Source organism: Phalacrocorax carbo, chromosome 15 (genome assembly GCF_963921805.1).
Source record: "Phalacrocorax carbo chromosome 15, bPhaCar2.1, whole genome shotgun sequence".
Taxonomy (NCBI): Eukaryota; Metazoa; Chordata; class Aves; order Suliformes; family Phalacrocoracidae; genus Phalacrocorax; species Phalacrocorax carbo.
In genome coordinates, this window is record NC_087527.1 from 15,887,704 (window position 1) to 15,905,646 (window position 17,943).

A 17,943-nucleotide genomic window follows, 5' to 3' on the forward strand; every position below is an offset into this window, starting at 1 on the left:
GTAGTTAAAACTTGGATTTCCTTTTCCTGCTTTTGTCCTTATTAGTGCAGATTTTTGAACCTGAGTTGTTCAACAGGCACTTCTAAATATAAGTGTTAAAACCAGCAACACAAGCTTTATACTGTGTCCAGCGTACAGTTGGGGAAAAACTGAAGAGTTAAATCAGTGCTTTGTAGAAACATTCTCTTAAGTTTATATCTGCATATGGCCTCAATATAGGGAACTAAAGAAATCACAGTATAGTACTCATGCATTTATAGATTTTAAAGATAGAAGTAATTATTGCCATTATCTTACCTGACTCCAGTACAGTGTGAGCCACTTGCTTACAGTAAATTTCCACTTGCTAAGCAATAAAGTTTGTTTATTTGAATACTTAAATTAATTTTGCCTTTATTTGAACCAGAATTAATTTAGATAATAAATTTCATTGGCATGGGAACTAGCAGTGAAAGAAAGTTCTGTGCTGGTGCATATCTCAAAGAACACACACAGAAGAATCAAGTGCATCCTGCTAAGCACCACAAAGCTGTAGAGCTCGGGGTGTGATACTTCCTGGGTGAGACCTACCAAAACAGCACAGGAAGAGGACTTTTGTTTCCTGTGAACGAGCATCAATGATCCCTGATATTGCTTATAAGAATAAGATTTTTTTTTTTCCTCCAATGTTCCTGCCTAGGATTTCTCTTTGCTCTGCTCTCTCCCTGTCAGAGTCTCTTTGCTACTGTAAAATGCTATTTCTCATACCTTTGCAAGTAGTTCTCAAGCCCTCCTCTTCCCTCCTTTACCACACCAAACTGAATAGACACTAAATTGCTACAAAATAGCAAGAACTCCTTTTTTTTGTTTTAATTCAGTGCCCTGGCTAGAAGGGGAGTGAGAGAGGAGAAAGGCAAGTTTCCTGATACGCTCAGAATGGCTGTTTTCATTTGGGAGTCATACCCAGCTGGCACAAATGGGGAACTATGTGTGCATGGGTGTCTTGTTGCACCCTTGTATGGCAAATGGAATCCTAATGTTATCCAAGCTGTTCATTTAGAGAAAAGGGGGGAAAAAAATCCTTCTAGAGGTCAGTCAGTTGGTCTACTCTCAAAAAAGGTTTTTCAAGCTTTGGCAAAATATTATTTCAATGGCAGGTGAAATTGCGTTTAGGCATTTTCATCTCCTGTAATCAGAATGTGGAAGATCATCCTCAGTTTTAGTTGGGTTTTTTTTTTCAGTGCTCATATAAACTCTGTGTTCAAATTCTTCCTCCAGTAGTATTCTTGTTGAAAAGCATGGCACACACTATAAAGTTCTCTCAGAAGGAGGTTTATCATATGGTCATGCCACTGTACATCTGTCATATTTCAAAGGGTCTTATAACAAAGATGTGTAGAGAAGGTGGAATGTACAGTATGTTGCTTTGAATAGAAGTAAGACCAAAAAGAGTTGTGTTAGAACAAATACACATTACTTCAAAGCTTTTTAAAATCTCTTAGGAGCCATCTCGTTTAAATGAATAATACATTGGAGGATTCTTATGAACAATTCATATCCATAATAAGCAGCAGACTAGTTCTACACATGACTCCAAAGTGAATGTTCATTTCAAATATTTACCAAGGAAGGTCTTTAAGTCATTGTTTATGAGAAATTGGGCTTTATCTGCGTGGATGTTTTAGTAATTAGTTGGGTTTTATGGAATGCATTGCAGTGCTTTCACAATTTTATCTCTCGTTCCAATCTCCTATTCATTTCTGGAATGCCAAAACAACATCTGTATTTCCTGCTACAGAAATGATTGGCAGCCATGTTTCAGGCAAATGTGTATAAGAAAAAACAAATGGCAATTTTCATCTGGTAAATGACATTTACAGACTTGAAAGTCAAAATGCTGGAGCTGAAAAACCGTGACTTGATGGATCTTAGCGGGGGAAAAAAGGGATAGACTTGCAGTTTTGTTATTTGTCATGAGCTGTGGGGAAAAACAGACTAGTCTTCATTAACAATTACAATTGTAGTTTCTCTTATCGGGTTAGACACAATCTTGTTTCACTTTGGTTTTTTGCAATGGAAGTTTTAACTTAAGTGGTTATTGGTACAGAGGAAAGCATAAATGCATATTAAAATGCAGATAATGGATATGGTATGTGTACTGAAGTAAATGGTAGCTAATACCATGTACAGAATCTATCTAGCAACATACAGAAAAGATAAACTAGGAAGGAGTGGATTCCAGTAAACGCTAAAAAAAAATTTAGGGTAATGAAAAAAAAGTTTGAAAAACTTGAATGTGTATGGTGGGGAATCCTTACTTTATTTTCCGCTGAAGGCTGTTTTTGAGGGCTTACTGGATGACTGCCTCCAAGTGGGGCTTTGCAGGAGTGTGACAAGTGTTGTATCTATGTAAGACCTGTATGAATCAAAACTTCACGCATTCTGTAAAGCATTCCATCTTGTCCCACAAAGGTGTTTTTCAGTTACAGCTTTCTTATGTCTCCGCATCATTCCTTCTAGAGTTGTGACCTCTTTCTTCATCTCAGAGAAGTATCTTGATGATATGCCTTGGGTTAACTCTTAAATAATATTTTTTTACTGGATTTATTAAGTTTGTTAGCTCTTATTAACTTACATGCACTGTTCTTCCTTGGACTTAAAAAAAAATTCCTTTGAAAAGGCCTTACTCCAGTTTCAAAAACTTCCAGCTTCCTTAAAACTAGCACTGGAGTTCTGACGCTCCAGTGGTATTGTGCCAGCACTCAAAATTAGGGTTCTGGCACGCTGCATAGTCCTATTTGGATATAAAAAGTAGCCAGAACTCATGGCTTGAACCGGAGCGTGTCCTGGTCATATCCTGCTATCATTCCATTTCTCACTTGCAGGAAGTTAACATTTGCCAAGAGCAATAACTTTCAAGCCCCTCTCTAATACCAAAGCCTGAGACTAGGACCAACTCAACCTATAGTTCACAGTGCTAGCGAAATGGTGTTCCACTCCTCCAACCAAGGACCAACATAGGAAGTCAGTAATAGTGCCTACAAATAGCTAAATTTTTTGCCTGTGTTCTGTAAAAATGTGAGAGACAGCTCTTTTTAAAAGGTCTGATGTTTTAAAAACACTGTTGCTTTATAGTAGGCTATTTCTGCTTTAAAAAGACCGTCTGAAACATTTCTTGATAACTTACTATGGAAAGAAAAGGGGAAGTGAATGGTTGGCATGTGAATATCATCTGCTTTTCAAGAGGTGACATGATAAGATATAAAGTTTTGACACATTCATGGCATTTGTTCCCCCCCATTAAGACAGATATTAAACTCAGAGGCTTAAAAGCATGTTTGGGCAGAAATTATTACTGCCTTCTCTATTTGAAGCCCTGGCTACTAGGCTGGAATTCCAGAGATTTGGCCTTCCTCTGACCATTGTCCCAGGAGGAAGCCTTGGATGCTACTTCTCTCTTAGTTAAAACAAAGCTTTGTGCTCTCTTCTTAGGGCCGTCCTGAATTAACACCCACAGCAATAGCTGCAGGAAAACTGCTGGCTCAGCGTCTTTTTGGCCAGTCTTCAGAATTGATGGACTATGACAATGTGAGTTCTTATTTCTTTTTACAATAATAAAAAACAAATCTCATGCCTTTTTTTTTTTCCCCTTAAGAATTTTTAAAGGAATTACATTTTGTCATCTGGAATCCAGCTTTGACAGTAGCCAAAGTGGACATGTATGACAGAGCTACATTCCTCAGTCATGCAAAGTTTCCCCTACGTCTGCTGTGCAGCTGCTTCATGTGGTTCAATGGTAACTCTTTCTATTTCCTCACAAGCAGGTACCTACTACAGTTTTCACTCCCTTGGAGTACGGCTGTGTTGGACTGTCGGAAGAAGCAGCTGTGCAGTGTTATGGTTCAGATAATATTGAGGTATGAAAATATTTTTAATTTTATGGTTGGTGTCAGAGTTGCACTGTGGAAAGACAGAATTTTCACTCTTGTATCAGGCAAAATTTTGGGCCCCCAAAGTACTGTGTTAGGGAATTGATGTCTTCAGCAAAGCTCAGGACTTTAAGGAGTATTGCAGCAGGTCACAGTGGAAACTGTAACCTAGTGGGCTTAAAATTATTGACAGGGTGTAACAGCTTTAAACTAGCTGCCACTTTAGTAAATTATATTGTGCAGCATCGTTAAATAACATTTATGTGCCTTTTAATTGTCAGAATTGCTGGTCAGGTTCTTCAGTCTAAATTTTTGGGATGTCCCCAGAAATATTTACACAAGCTGCTTAAGTGTCTTTGTAGCTGAAATGTCTAGATACCATATGGCACTGCATACTGAGGAAGAAATCTGTTATGGCATATATTCACACCCAGCCCTCTGATATGAGGAATGAGATTAAGGTACTCATGATGAAGAAATTCACCATCACTATATAATAAGACAAAATTCAAACAAGTCACCCTTGAAAAGATAAATTGTGTTCCCTTTATTCACTCATCAAGACGACTGTCAGCATGACTCGGTAAGCTATGGAAATACAAAATGCAATACTTCATGTCCAGTCAGTTATTAGTGTTGTCTTTTATGATTCTGAAATACAGTTTATACTTCAAAAATCTGTCCCAGAACTCTTCTCTAGGTTTCTGGATACTAGTGCCATCTAGAACGATAAAAATTACCATAAAACAATTGTTCGCATCTGATTAAGGCGGACAATGTGTGTGTGTGTGATAAGATGCTGGTGTTATGTATGTATTGGAGAGCAAGTTCAGCTGATGGATTTAGCTTGGAGGCCCAGGCAAAATGATTAATGACAAAATACGCATTTTCTATTCAGAATACAAAAAATACAGTTTGGGTTGTCTTGTGGTATGCGTTATTATAGATATGGAAAGCTTCTTGTATTATATTATTTTCAGTAATCAAGGTATTGAACTTTTGGGAGAAGCTTAAAGGAACAAAACTAACATTTTTAATTTGAGGCACTGGTTTGAGTAACGTGATTATTTATGATGTTTTTCAGTTTTGTTTTTAATCTAATGGTTCTCTCAGGTTTGTGTTAAACTTATTGTGCTTTCCATATTTTTCTTCAAAATAATGATAATTTTTTTCTACAACATTATAAGTATGTAGTAACAGCAGTCATTGTAATACTAAATAGCAGTTTTGACATAATAGTACTCTTTAACACAAAATGTTATTGCTTTCCCTACCAGGTATACCATGCGTATTATAAACCACTAGAGTTTACAGTGGCTGAAAGAGATGCAACTCAATGCTATATGAAAGTGAGTGTTGTGAGCTTCTAACTTGCTTTTAATTTAAGAGATATGGTACAGCCAGTTTTAAGGAGGACTGTTTGGCAAAAAAACCTCTCAAGACGGATGAGATATTTTCTTGGTGACAGCCTGTTTCTCTAGCGTAACTTCAAATGTTTAATATTCGTTACCTATCCCATTGCATCTTGAAATAGCTTTACAGATACTAGCGTTTTTCAGAGCTGACATCCTGCTGATTGATATCGTATTTGAACTGCTCTGAAGGCCCTAAGAAATATTCCAAATTCTATAAAGATTAATCTCTGCTTCCCCCAGCAAAGTTCTTAACTAGTTATATGTAATATTTGAGTTGCTATCTCTTGGGGAAGGTATGCTACCTTCAGAAAAATTAAGCATAAGGCTTACAAAACTAGATTGACTGTTCAGTCTTACTCATGAAAACAAAAACCTCCTGGTTTAGACCGAAGTGTTGGACTTGAAATGAGGCTTCTCCCAGAGCAATCCAGCTGTTTGTGTTGAAAAGGTTTTTGATGCACTTGCCCGTAGTCGAGAATCTTAGAGAAGGTGAAGTGCAGTGTTGGTATAATATATAATTGTTTTCTTTCTTTTCACCTCAATATCAGGGAACAATCTTTTTTGAATAAATATAGTAACTTCTGAAGGTTGTTCAGAATTATAATAATAATAATATATACTATTATTATATATTATACTATACTATATATTATACTATTATAATATATATAATAATAACAACAAATTATGTTGTTATTGTTGTGTAATACATCAGATGTAAGGAATATCAATTGTTAATTGTTGCGGCCAATTTTATTAATTGTATTTTGTCACATCTGATTTGTGTAAGTGCCTTAGTAGCTTGCTTTAACTGTCCCAAGCATGAGTGCAACTAAGGTGATGCTACTTCTTTCTAGCTATTCCCTTTAAATTATGTCAATGACAGTAAATATTTGGCTGTGAAGTAGTGATAAGATAATAGTTGTTGGATGATATTGAATATAGTCCTTACTAAATTCCCAAAACACATTGAACTTGAGATTTTTCAAACTCTATTGCAAGAGAGTTTTTTCTTTGAAACTCCTCTATTTGATGTACCACATCAGACTTGCCACTGTTCCTGGGATTCCTAATGAAAGAATCCAAGCCTTTGCTGAATAGCAGAACCTATTAGATTAGTGATGATTTAATGCTTGATGGGACGACACAGGGAGAGACTGACTTTCTTTTCATAATTACAAAGATGGTGTCCTTAAAGGAACTAAAACATTTTCATTAAGTTCTCTAATAAAAATTAAGTGTGCAGTGACTCAGGCCCTCCCAGATACTTTTGAACTCACCCTCATCTTTGGCTGCTTCCAAAGCTTGACTCTTTTTTAGGTTATGTGGCTGATGTGGTAAATGTATCTCACCAAACACGTTGCTGTGAGTGTTTACTGACTGAATCACAAAGGCACAAAATACCCTATCGTTGGTAGTGGTCATCTTTGGAAATACAGCTGATAAGCTGCTGAGAACAGCTGCACAGGCTTGGAGAATTGCTAACGTGGCCATTCAGTGTCAGAATAAGGCTACTCTGGTTACTAGTCTACAGAAGGTATTTTGAGGATTTCATACAAATGACAAACAAAGTATTCAATTTACAACAAATTTTCATTGTCACTGGCTCCCTGAAGTCTGAAAGAAATACACTAATAAAGCTTCAATTCAGGAAAGTGCTTAAGGACAAGCATAAGACCTATTGAAGTCAGTAAGACTTAAGCAAGTGCGTAAGTTCTTGGCACACTGGGAATAAACAGCTGGACTAGGATCTCGAGGCACTTCAGTTTCATTTAGTTCAACTTCGTGCCTTATCTTTAAATGTTCTAAGAAAAGATCTCTATGTAATGTATTGTTTTCAGATGGTGTGCTTACAAGAGAGAGAGCAACGAATACTTGGCCTTCATTTCATTGGACCAAATGCAGGCGAAGTTATTCAAGGATTTGCTCTTGGAATCAAGTAAGTACAAAAGAATGTCTCTAGCTTCTAAAGCCTGCTTTTAAAGTTATTGTAAGATTATAAAAGATAGCTGCCTAGTTTTGGCAAAGCTATAAAGAATCCATCTTTTTTGTTACTTTTCTGTAGTATTGCACATATTTTCACTGAAAATCTGCAGTTCTTCATTATGATGTACTGGATTTAGTTACTGTAGTACTGGATATAGTTAAGGAACAACTGAGGAAAATATATCGTTGGTTTGATATAGTTAAAGCAAAGAATAAAATTGTGCATTAACTTATAAATGCTAGTTTTCTCAGATTCTTTTGCGTTCTATGTACAGGATAGGAGATCACCATATAGTTTTGCAACTCACTACTTTAAAATGATATTTGTGCTTCTCATAAAAACCTTTCTTTTCACCTGCCAAGCATTTCCTTTCCTAATCTCATCTTTAAAGTGCACAGCCATTGCTACTCAAAAGCTCAGCAAGGACATGCATGAATTTTTATATTTTTTGGGATATAAGCTAACCATAAGATGATTAGGTAAGAAAGAAACCTCTGTAGGATGATGGGAGAGGGGAGGTACTTCTCTCTGGAGGTATCTGATAATTACAGTAACAAACTTACCCAAGTATGTGAACCTTTGTGAAATGATCTTGTTTAAGATTTTGCTTGGATATTAATATAGCATTCCTCCCTCTGAAGGAGTAAGGAATGATTCTGGATCCTCTCTGGTTAAATGGAGAATTCCTACTATGCCTCTTGTGTGCTACAATTATTTCTTATTTGTTTTTTCATTTCCCTTCTTATTGCTGATACATATCTTCAGAAATGTTGATTCATATGTTTACATTACTAAATTATAGACTTTTAACTCCTCTTTGAAGCAAGTGGGCTGGGACACAAGAAATCACCCCCAATTGTGGTGTTAGTTCATTTTCCTAAATATCATCACCATTTTATTGCAATTTTAGTCTTACAGTTATGAGTGACTAGCACAAATGAAAAGCAGAAAGGATTAAGAAGGCAGGGCCGCGAGTATCATGTGAAGAGTATCTTGGAAATCACTGATTGCAGTGTACCCTCAGTACACATTTTCAACATGTGTTTGTAGTCCGTTAATTGCCAGTGGTATAGATTCTAGAACTACGGTTTTTTAGGATGTAATTGTTTTGAAGTTTTATCCAAAATAACCAGTGAAAAGGAAGCACATGAAACTGGAGTGCTTTTCTGCCTTGCCTGAGGGAAATTAAAACTTCAGCCACAGTAAGAGGTTTTCAGCAGGTCAGATTCTTGTATTGGTTTCTATTGTATTTCACAAATCTAGAGCTTTCAATGAGGAACACCCGCTGTAAGAGCTGCTGGTCTCCTTTGTCAAAAATTAGGTCTTACTTCAGCCTCTCTAAAGGATGATTTTCCATCTTCCTTCCCCACTTAGCACTCCACTAACATCTGTGCTCAGCAATGATTTTTTGCTTGTCAGTGCTGTTTTGGATGTAGGTGGGGACACCGGAAGACATCTATGGCACTCTTCCCTGTATTTTGTAGAGGGAGAGAACATTGTTCCGTAGAGAGCTTGAAACAATTCTTAAATTTAGGGCCATTTCAGCTATTCTTACAGCATGACATGCCAGGAATAGCAACTCAAAGGAAAGCCATCAAGTCTAAGAATATTATTGGACAAGTAAAGGAATTAAGCAAGTGGGGGTTTAGCTCAAGGGGTTTTTGGTGGTTTCTTGTTTTGGTTTGGTTTGGGTTTTTTCGAATGAGAGACTTCTTCCTTCTCCTTATAACATTGGTAATTTCAGTGTAAGCACCAGACTTTAAGATCATGGAAGAATATTCTGGTATTACCTCCTTCAGCAGATTCTTGCCAGCAGTCCTAATTAAGATTTTCTTCCTCTCTGTGATGTGTGTGTTTTTCCATCTGGAGTCAGAGTTAGTGAAACACACATGTATGTACAAGAAAAGCTGAAGGCTGCAGTTTTCTCATATGTTCTTGCCATAGGCCCAGTTGTGACTTGGGGTAAATTGCTTAATTCTCTCTGTCTCAACTCATGGCAATTCTTCCATACCTAACAGTGTTGTGAAGTTGGGCGTTTAAATGTTGTGTAAGTGCCTGAGAAATAATAGGCGGCATTGTTTGAAGAATAAATGCAGCAACTGTACCTGGTAAGATGGACAAGAGCAGAATTACTTTGATGTTTTAGGACATTCTAGCTGCTCCAGGTGAATAGTATTTGACTTTGGATTTGTTGGTTTTTTTTTTTTATAGATGTGGTGCTACGTATCCTCAACTAATGAAGACAATTGGCATTCACCCTACCTGTGCTGAAGAAATTACCAAGTTGCACATTACAAAGCGTTCTGGCTTGGACGCAACAGTCACAGGCTGCTGAGGTTAAATACCATCCCTGGAAAGAAGGAAAAAAAGCACAAAATATATTTGTAAAGAAAAGGGGCATTTAGAGTTGAGACAGCTTTAACGGTTCGAGTTCAGGAATCTTTTTCGTTCTCTGTGTAGACTGCTTTTTCTCACAGCCTGACAAAGAAACAGTCCTCACACCATCGCAGTTCTAAAACCAATGCAGTCCTGCTGTAATAAATCTCTCTGAGTGCCTATTACTCTCTCTTGCTGGGAGCTAGGGAATGATCAGGTTTATATACATAAATATAACTGAAACCAGTGACCTCTGAGACTATCTACAAATTAACCAGCTGTCATTTGAGTTTCTCTGTTGGCATGACTGACTGCCAACAGAAGGGACTCACATAATGCTTGTACAGGTACTAGGAATCAGACAGGGCCTCCCTTAGAATTTTGATGATGATGCTTTCTCCTAAGTACTTGGATAGCTCGTTACTGATCCTAATCATGAACACCAAGACTCTGTGCTCACTAGTAGAAACAAGTTCCCAGAGTGTGTAACAATGGGTAAGCAGTCATCTTTGGTTTTTCTTCTTTAAAATGTAATACATACGGGAATTTAATAGAATATCACTTATCCCTGAAGCTGTGCTGCTACTGGAAGAATCCCAGTGGATTAATCAGTGGCAGCCTGGTCATAACATTATGGTGATGGCTGAGAATGAATTTGCTCAGAGGTGCTAAAGAGAGAGTTGAATTTTATGGTGACTTCTTTGCCTACTCTTGAAATTTCTAATTCAATTCCGTTCAAATTGAATTGGCACATCTCACAAATTATTCCTTGAACACCGTATATTAACCAACACTAACAAGCAGAATCAAGCCCACTAATAATCCAACTCATGCAGCATTTTCTGTTTAATTGAATGTGGAAATCTGGCTGATGCAGTGGTATATTTTGTTCATTTGTTTTTAATATTTTCTCCCTGATGAGCTGGATACTATATCTGAATGGATTTAGGTCTGGCTTTAATAAAACATGTTACTGAAGGGAATGATGTTAAACAGTGATCTGGAAAAGAAATGGTTCTGCTCAGAACTAAGATAGAAAATTATCTGCGAACTTTGGGGGGGTTTTGGAGTACTGGCCCGAGTAAGTAAGCATTCATCTGTTGCAAATGTCTGCTTATTTTCCTGCTATCCAGAAGGGGGAGATGCTGGCTAATTTGTGGCAATAAAGGAACAGATCTGGTAATGAAGCTTCTTCTGCAGAAGCCTGTTAAATAGGTAGCCTGACAAAGGCAAACACAAAACAAACTGCACTGAATTTCAATCCAAGTTGCAGTTGCCAACAGTTTGTATGCATAGTCACGTAGAGTCTTGCACCCTTTAGAGTAGAAGAGTGCATGTAGGAAAAGAGATCAGCTTGAGGTGACACAAAATGTATCCTTTTTGTAGTTAATTTATATCAGTCTTTTTATGTGTAGAATTTGGTATTTTCACAGCTGCCCTTTTGCTTGTTGCACGGTTTGGAAGAATAGTCTGATGATCATGTGTATCTTTACTATTTTTCCATTGCTATTTCAGTGCTGCAGCATGCAACAGAGACAAACGGTTGGTTTGTTTCAAGCGTGAAATCTTTTTTACCATGAGAATTGTACCTGTCAAGGAAAATATTAGACAAAAAGTGACCAGACCTTCCTTCTAAAGTATGATGTAATAGTATTTATCACACTCTCATTGATACTAGTATAATCCATGTTCAAAGATTTGTTGTGACTTAAACAACAAGAAATCTCAAATGTTTTCTTTACAAAGTTTCCTGATTTTTGGTCCATATTTCTGGTCCATAAAAGAGGGAGGAGTGATACAGTTTAACTGCAAGTGGCATTCCCTATCAGATCTGCTGATGCTATTTTTCATCTATAAAGTCATCCATAAGCTTGTAGTTGAAAAGAAGTACTTTGAGTGGAAGTGTAGTTGAAACAGTGCCTGAATATTGCAACTGCCTTTAGAAGAAATGATGAAAGCTTCGCATATAAATGTGTGCATACCTGCACATTCAGAAGTTCCTGTTTCCTTTAATAAAGGTTTTATGAGTATGATACAACCAAAAACCCTACTAGATTTTTCCTGGCTGTTTGCAGGAAAAAAAAAAAAAGTTCCTAGTAAATTGGGGTTTTTTTAAATGTTACTTAATATTTCATAACACTGACATACTGAGCATTTGCATCTACAGAGATTTTGCTGTGAGAAACATCCCACCTCTGACTAAACTGTGCTGTGTATAAATGCAAGGTTTTTTTCCCTAGTGATTACCTGTTACAGTTCCTTTTGTACCCACACATGAGCACAGTTGCGTTTAGCCATGTGAAAGTTGCTTCTCTTCTCTGTCCTACCAACGCATCCAGCAGACCGAGTTGTCCGCCCCTACAGACAAATCAACGGCAAGATGAGTTAATTTCATTCATCCTAAAGTTCAGAGTAATGATTTGGGACAACAAGTAAAGAGATCTTAAGGAAGTGTGTCCTCAGTGTATATGGGGTGTGAAACTAAGGCATGTCATCGTTCTCAGAAGTAATAGCACTCTCTTGGTTTTAGAATTGCTGAGTGGACTGCGTGAAAATTGATCCTGTACCTTGAACAGCAGCCTCGTTCTGTTCCTCATTTAGCGGAAGATGTTGTTGCCCCCCATGAAGTAAAGCTAAAGATACATTTGCACCTACATAACCCTAACGTCAGAATCAACAGCAAGACAGAATAATGACAATTACTGTGATTGTGCTTTTTTTCCTGAAGGATTTGCCAGGGATGGTCCTTAAGAATTGTTTTTAAAAGCCTGACTAATGTCAGTTGAAGTGACTGATGTATGCTGCAAATTACTGATTATATGTGAAAATGTAAAAAATAAAAAATATAAATTTAGTCAGGCTTCTTCTCTGGATGCCAGCTGATGAGGGCTTGTTTGTCAAACCACACCATGGTGCAAACAAGTCTGAGCGCTGCTGGGTCCCTCATATCTACGATCCCAATATTTATTGTGTTGTGAATTAATAAAGAAATTTTTTTTCTAGTAAAGATTTTATTGTGTTTGTTTAATTTCGTACTTGTGCTTACAAAAGCGTTCTTTTTTGATCTTAATGCTGTTTCTCTTGGTTGACGTATGTGTTAAGGAAACAAGGAAGTAGACAGACTCAGACCTTTTAATAAGGAAATGTTGATACCTCTCTGTCTCTGATGTGTAAACTGAATAGCCATAACTGGATGGCCACCTTATTTTAAATTTAAATTAAGAGAACCTCTAGACTTGGTAAGGGTGGTTGCGTATAGTCTCCTGTTTATTCCAGCTAATAAAGCCCAACGTGCATTTTCACCGTCCATGTGTGTTGACATGCTCCTTGAAGACTCGTCAAGAGGAAGCTCCCTAGAAATACGGTGCAGTCCGAGTATTATACAGGGCTAAACTATTCTGCGTTAGCTCTTACTTTGGGTTTTAAAGTAGAACATGTAGTGGAGAAAAATGCATTGTAACAAAGCCAGTTAGTAGGTACGGGTACTGCTAGGATAAAATGTAGGAAAATTTATTAGGAAATGACTAGCAGAATATATTTGAAAACTCTGAGAAACTTCTCTGTCAGAAAAGAAAGGGACTCTGTTGTTCAAATTTATCTCAATTTCTTTTATTCCTTTAAATGCACTTGCTTTGAGAAGTTCCCATTAAGTCACGTGTTGCTGAAGCTGAAACGGGCTAGTTTATTATTACCTCAGTAGTTGCCCTGGTTTTGATGCTGAGAAGCAATATTGACTATTGTATGTAAAGGCATTTTTACCTCTGCATTTTTAATCTGTTTTAAATTCCTGAAATGTTTCATTGCAGGTTCTGACTGATTAGGATAGCTAGGAAGAGTGGCTAAAAAAGGAAATAAGGTAAGCATGATTCTTGATGTTTTTTTCTCCTTATTTTCATATACTACCTAATCCTGAAGCAAATAAGAATAACAGACAAGCATATCGACAATAACCTTTGTAAATTAGGAATTGAATGTACTGCGTTATTTATATTATACCTAATGATAGCTTGCTCTCAGTGCTAAGGTTTTGAATTGTTTTGCCTTCTCCCGTTTTGCACGCGCTGTATGTCATTATACCGCCTGGAAAATGTTTCTGCACTTTAGATTATTCCAGACCAGGATCTGGAAAATATATTTCAGTACAGCAGATATATCTTTTTCTGCTAGCACAGTTATTCTGATAAAAACATAGATGCCATAGCGCAACATATTTCTAACCAAAACAGTTGCACATTTTACAGACTTTTGAGTTTGAAGGCTTCAGAGGCTCGTGCCTATCCAACAAAGTAGGCAATTTTGTGCCTGTGTAAATTGCCATTTGTCTAAATCCTGGTGAAATCAATGTATTCAAAGTTGATGTTAGCCATTCATTTCAGTGGGATGCAAGCATGTGTCTTAAGTGCTTTGTTAAAGGGGAATCAATATACGCATAAGTCAAAATGTCTTTCATTATTCCAGTTGGGGAACAGACTGCAATTATGATTCAAAACATAAAAGGTACAATAGACATGTATGATTAGGCAATGAAATATGCCTTTAATAAGCATAGTGCAGACAGTTTGTTTTGCAATAAGTAAACTTGTATAAAAATCATTGACTTTTTCATTCTTTCAGCTCTGTGTGCTCTCTTTTAAGAGAGGTTTTTTAGTTTTATGCACAAAGTTTTCCTGATGTTCTTCCAGCAGAAAGCTGGGTTTGCATGCATTTATTCTAGTGCCAAAGTTGAATTTTGCTGGGAAAAAACGAAACAGCAGAGCAGACCTTTTTGTTCCCAGGGCAGCACGCAACAGATACGGTGTAATTACTCTAACTGATTTTTTAAAAATGGAGTATTTCTGTCCACTACTTGTCAAATTGCTAATTATGTTTCTGTTGTGGCACTCAAAGTCAATATTGTCAGCTCGTCTTCATTCTAATCCTCTACACCGAGTTTTGATGGGCCAGGTGAAATATCCCCTTCAGCACCTTCCTGCAATTCTTGTCAATCATCTTGCCATGAAAAACATGCGTATTACAAAGGCTTTGGCAACACTGCATCTGATTTCAGTCTTTAATCTTATATGCACCTTAAGAAAACACCATCCCAACTACCGACGTTCTGTTCGGGACATGAATGGGATCATATTTGCTGTGGGAAACAAAAGAAAGTGGTCTAATTTTGATGGATATAATGGAACTCTTTGGCCATTGCAGTATAAAGGCTTAGTATTAAGGCACTGATCTAGGAAGAAAACAATTATGATGCAGAAATGAAGCAGAATATCTCGTGTGAGTAAGTAAGAAAATGCATATTTATACATCATGTAACTGTAAAATACCTCATCTTGAGCACTGTTGGAGCTAGGACAGTGTTTGTAACCCCAAGACTTTCTTTGCCAGGAGTGCTGTTCACTGGAGTCCATTTCTAAGCATGGAACTGTGTGTGCCATTTTATTGTTGTTGTTTCTTATAGACAAGATCTGGCACATCTCAGATCTTCTGGTCCAACAATGGAAAATTAACATCATCCCTAAGAAGCTGGAATATAAACTAATAAGGCAAGTTTCCAGAATCTGATTGCATCAGTCAGAAAGATATAGTATGAAGAGAAAAGTGGATATTCCCTGGGGGGGTAGTGTGAAATGGAGACCAGTCTTGTTTGAACAAGGTGCTTTGCATTGTTCGCTAGGTAGAGGTATTGGGAGTTGCAGCCTGTCAGAACCAGCGTCTGCAAGGAGGGGGTGGGGGGAAATTTTTTTCAGGTAGAAGTCTCAGCAGTTTGTGGTAGAGTATGTCCAATATACTAATATAATAATTTAAGGAAACCTTTCATACTGCATGAAAGATGAACTGTAAAGATGCTCACCCACTCTGTGCCTCTTCCCACATTTTCCTTTGGATCATATGAAAACCAGAAAGACTGTTTGGTTTTTATCATCCTTCTTCCCTTTACCTCAAAGCAACATGGGAATCAGGCTTGTTCTTCCTTGTTTTGGCAGAAAAACGAACAGCAAGATCCCTCTTAAATCTTTCACAAGGAGACTTCTTTTTCCCAGTGCTGTGTGAGGAGTTAGAATTAGGTGGTAACATAAACAAGTACTCTAGATACCTGTTCAGCCTTTGTCTATTAGAATATTATGTAAAGTAAAATACTAAGGGAAAGAAAACAGTGAAAAAAGATGGCTGTTAGGTTTTAAACAAAAATCAAGAAAATAAGTTCCCTTCTTTGCAGGCTCCCTGCGAGACAAGGCCCAAATATATTATGCCATTGCGTGCTCCTAACAAAAAAGTCAGAACTGAGAGCTTGTTTTATTTTTGTCTCCTCCTAACGTGTGAATGAACTGTAATGCAGCCAACCAATATTCCAGTCACACTGTGTCAGAGCAACAGGTTACGTAGCAGCTTTTAGCTGTATGCAGGAGGTTGAGCTGTTGTACGTGACACCTTAGTTCGTAACACAATTAGTGATGCACAGCAATCATTGTTCAGCAGGGACAAAGGTTGAGCTTTGGCATTTTTATGTAATCTTGATAATCTTCCTTTTTGTCTCTCTGTCAAAGGATCCAGAGGAAGTGCATTAATTTTCAACTTCACACGAAGGCAAGTTATACAAACACAGCTGAAAACATCAGGAAACCCAGGCATTTTCCTTAGAGAAATGGAGTCAACTAACGGTTGCTGGCAAGAGACTCCTGAATAATTGGGAAGATGTTAGGCACAGTAGTTCAGGCAGTGGGGTGTTCTTCATACTCTGGTAGCGCTGTGCAGTTTGGCTAGCTTAGATGGATGATTCCCGTAATGTAGAAAGCAGAGATTATTAACCATATAACAGGAAGCAATTTAAAGAATACAGCCTTCTTTGGAGACTTAAGAAACAGCTCTCAGATTGTCAAAGGACTTTTTTCCTCTCTCTCCTCTCCTCTCTCATCTCTCCTCTTCTATTTTGACTCATTTAATTTACACCAGACTGAGATCTAATTAAATCATGACAGCACTTTTGATTTTTGCCTCTAATTCTCATTGAGTTTATTTCTTAGACATATTTCAAACACAGGAAAAATAAGGAGAATTCTCTTGACACTTCAGACTTTGCTTGCATTGATTTCTGGCCTTGTTCATTCTACATACAACCAGGATACCTTGAAGTTTTAGGTCAGGACTTTGGTTCTTGTCCTTAATTAGGGATTTAATTGCATTCTTCTTTGCTCTTCAAATTTTTCTTGTTCCACTTTTCTGTTAGATGCTCATTCTATTTTACTTAGTTACGTGTAGCCCTTAGTTACTTTTATTTAAGTGTTAGTAAGTGAATTCCCTTTGGATGGGGTAAGAGTCTAATGCATTCTTAGGAGACCATTTCAGGCTTTTCTGCTTGCATTTTCCTTTAACCCCCTTGTACTTTCCAAGTCTGGAATTGCCACAGCTCCAGAGGCAGCAGTTCTAAGTCCTGTCCTTAGCTGTGGTATAGTCCCTGTTGAAGAGTAAGAAACCAACCATTTGTGAGTGTTTACAGTTGGACCTTCTGAAGGGCATCATCTTTCCTTAATGACAAAACGTATCAGATTCACAAGCTGTGGCAAAGTGGAACATCCAGTTAAGTCTGCTTGTGAAATGCAAGGCTGCCTTCTCTGTCACTGTGGTGACTGAGAGCTCTACGGTCTTGCATTTTTTGTATTGAGTAGCCAATTCTCAAAGTGCAGAAAGCCACCCTGGAGTGATGAGATTGTCCATGTGTGGGGCTTAAGCACCCTTGTGAGGCCAACACATTGTCTTATGCTCTAGTTCTGGAAGTCCTAATATTTCCCGAGTTCACAAGTTGGGTGAACGTTTGCTTTAAGCTATTGAGTTGATGCCTAAGAACAGCAGAGGGGGGTGCTCACTTGGATCTACATTATTGATTGAAGCACTCTCCCTCACTGTACTTCAGTGAAGTGTAGCCAAGAACAACAAGATAAGAATTAATATAAGTGACAAGGGAGTTTCTCAGACTGTGCCGGTGCACATTAGCCTGGCTGAAGAGAAAAAGAAGCTGATACTTGAGTCATTTGAGTTGCGAAGGGTCTGGTCAGTCCTTGAAGGGGAAGCACATGAATGGCCCAGTTGTCATCGCATTTTATTTTTCCTCCAACTTTGACTAATGGTGCATTTCCTCTGGCCTCCCACGGGCCGTCCGTGGCTGACTTGCTTTGTCACTCTTCACGTCTAGTCGCTGCCTTTACTGTCCACCCTGTTCCCATGGCAGGAACCCGGTGTCCTCTAAAAAAACGCACAGGCACAAACC

At 37.8% G+C, this 17,943-nt stretch overlaps 1 protein-coding gene across 2 annotated transcripts in view; it reads left to right on the forward strand.

Annotated features, from left to right (window-relative positions):
• The window catches only part of TXNRD2 (thioredoxin reductase 2), a 37,982-nt gene extending 25,286 nt beyond the window's left edge, over nt 1–12,696 (forward strand). The window contains exons 13-17 of one of the 2 annotated variants that reach the window (XM_064466555.1): nt 3,472–3,567; nt 3,804–3,896; nt 5,186–5,257; nt 7,165–7,262; nt 9,522–12,696. In XM_064466555.1, coding sequence (XP_064322625.1) covers nt 3,472–3,567; nt 3,804–3,896; nt 5,186–5,257; nt 7,165–7,262; nt 9,522–9,645 — 483 coding nt within the window. In that variant the 3' untranslated portion in view covers nt 9,646–12,696. Of the gene's footprint in view, nt 1–3,471; nt 3,568–3,803; nt 3,897–5,185; nt 5,258–7,164; nt 7,263–9,521 lie in introns of those variants that run through there. The other variant, XR_010375327.1, reaches the window with a different exon arrangement.
• Nucleotides 12,697–17,943: the final 5,247 nt, after the last annotated feature.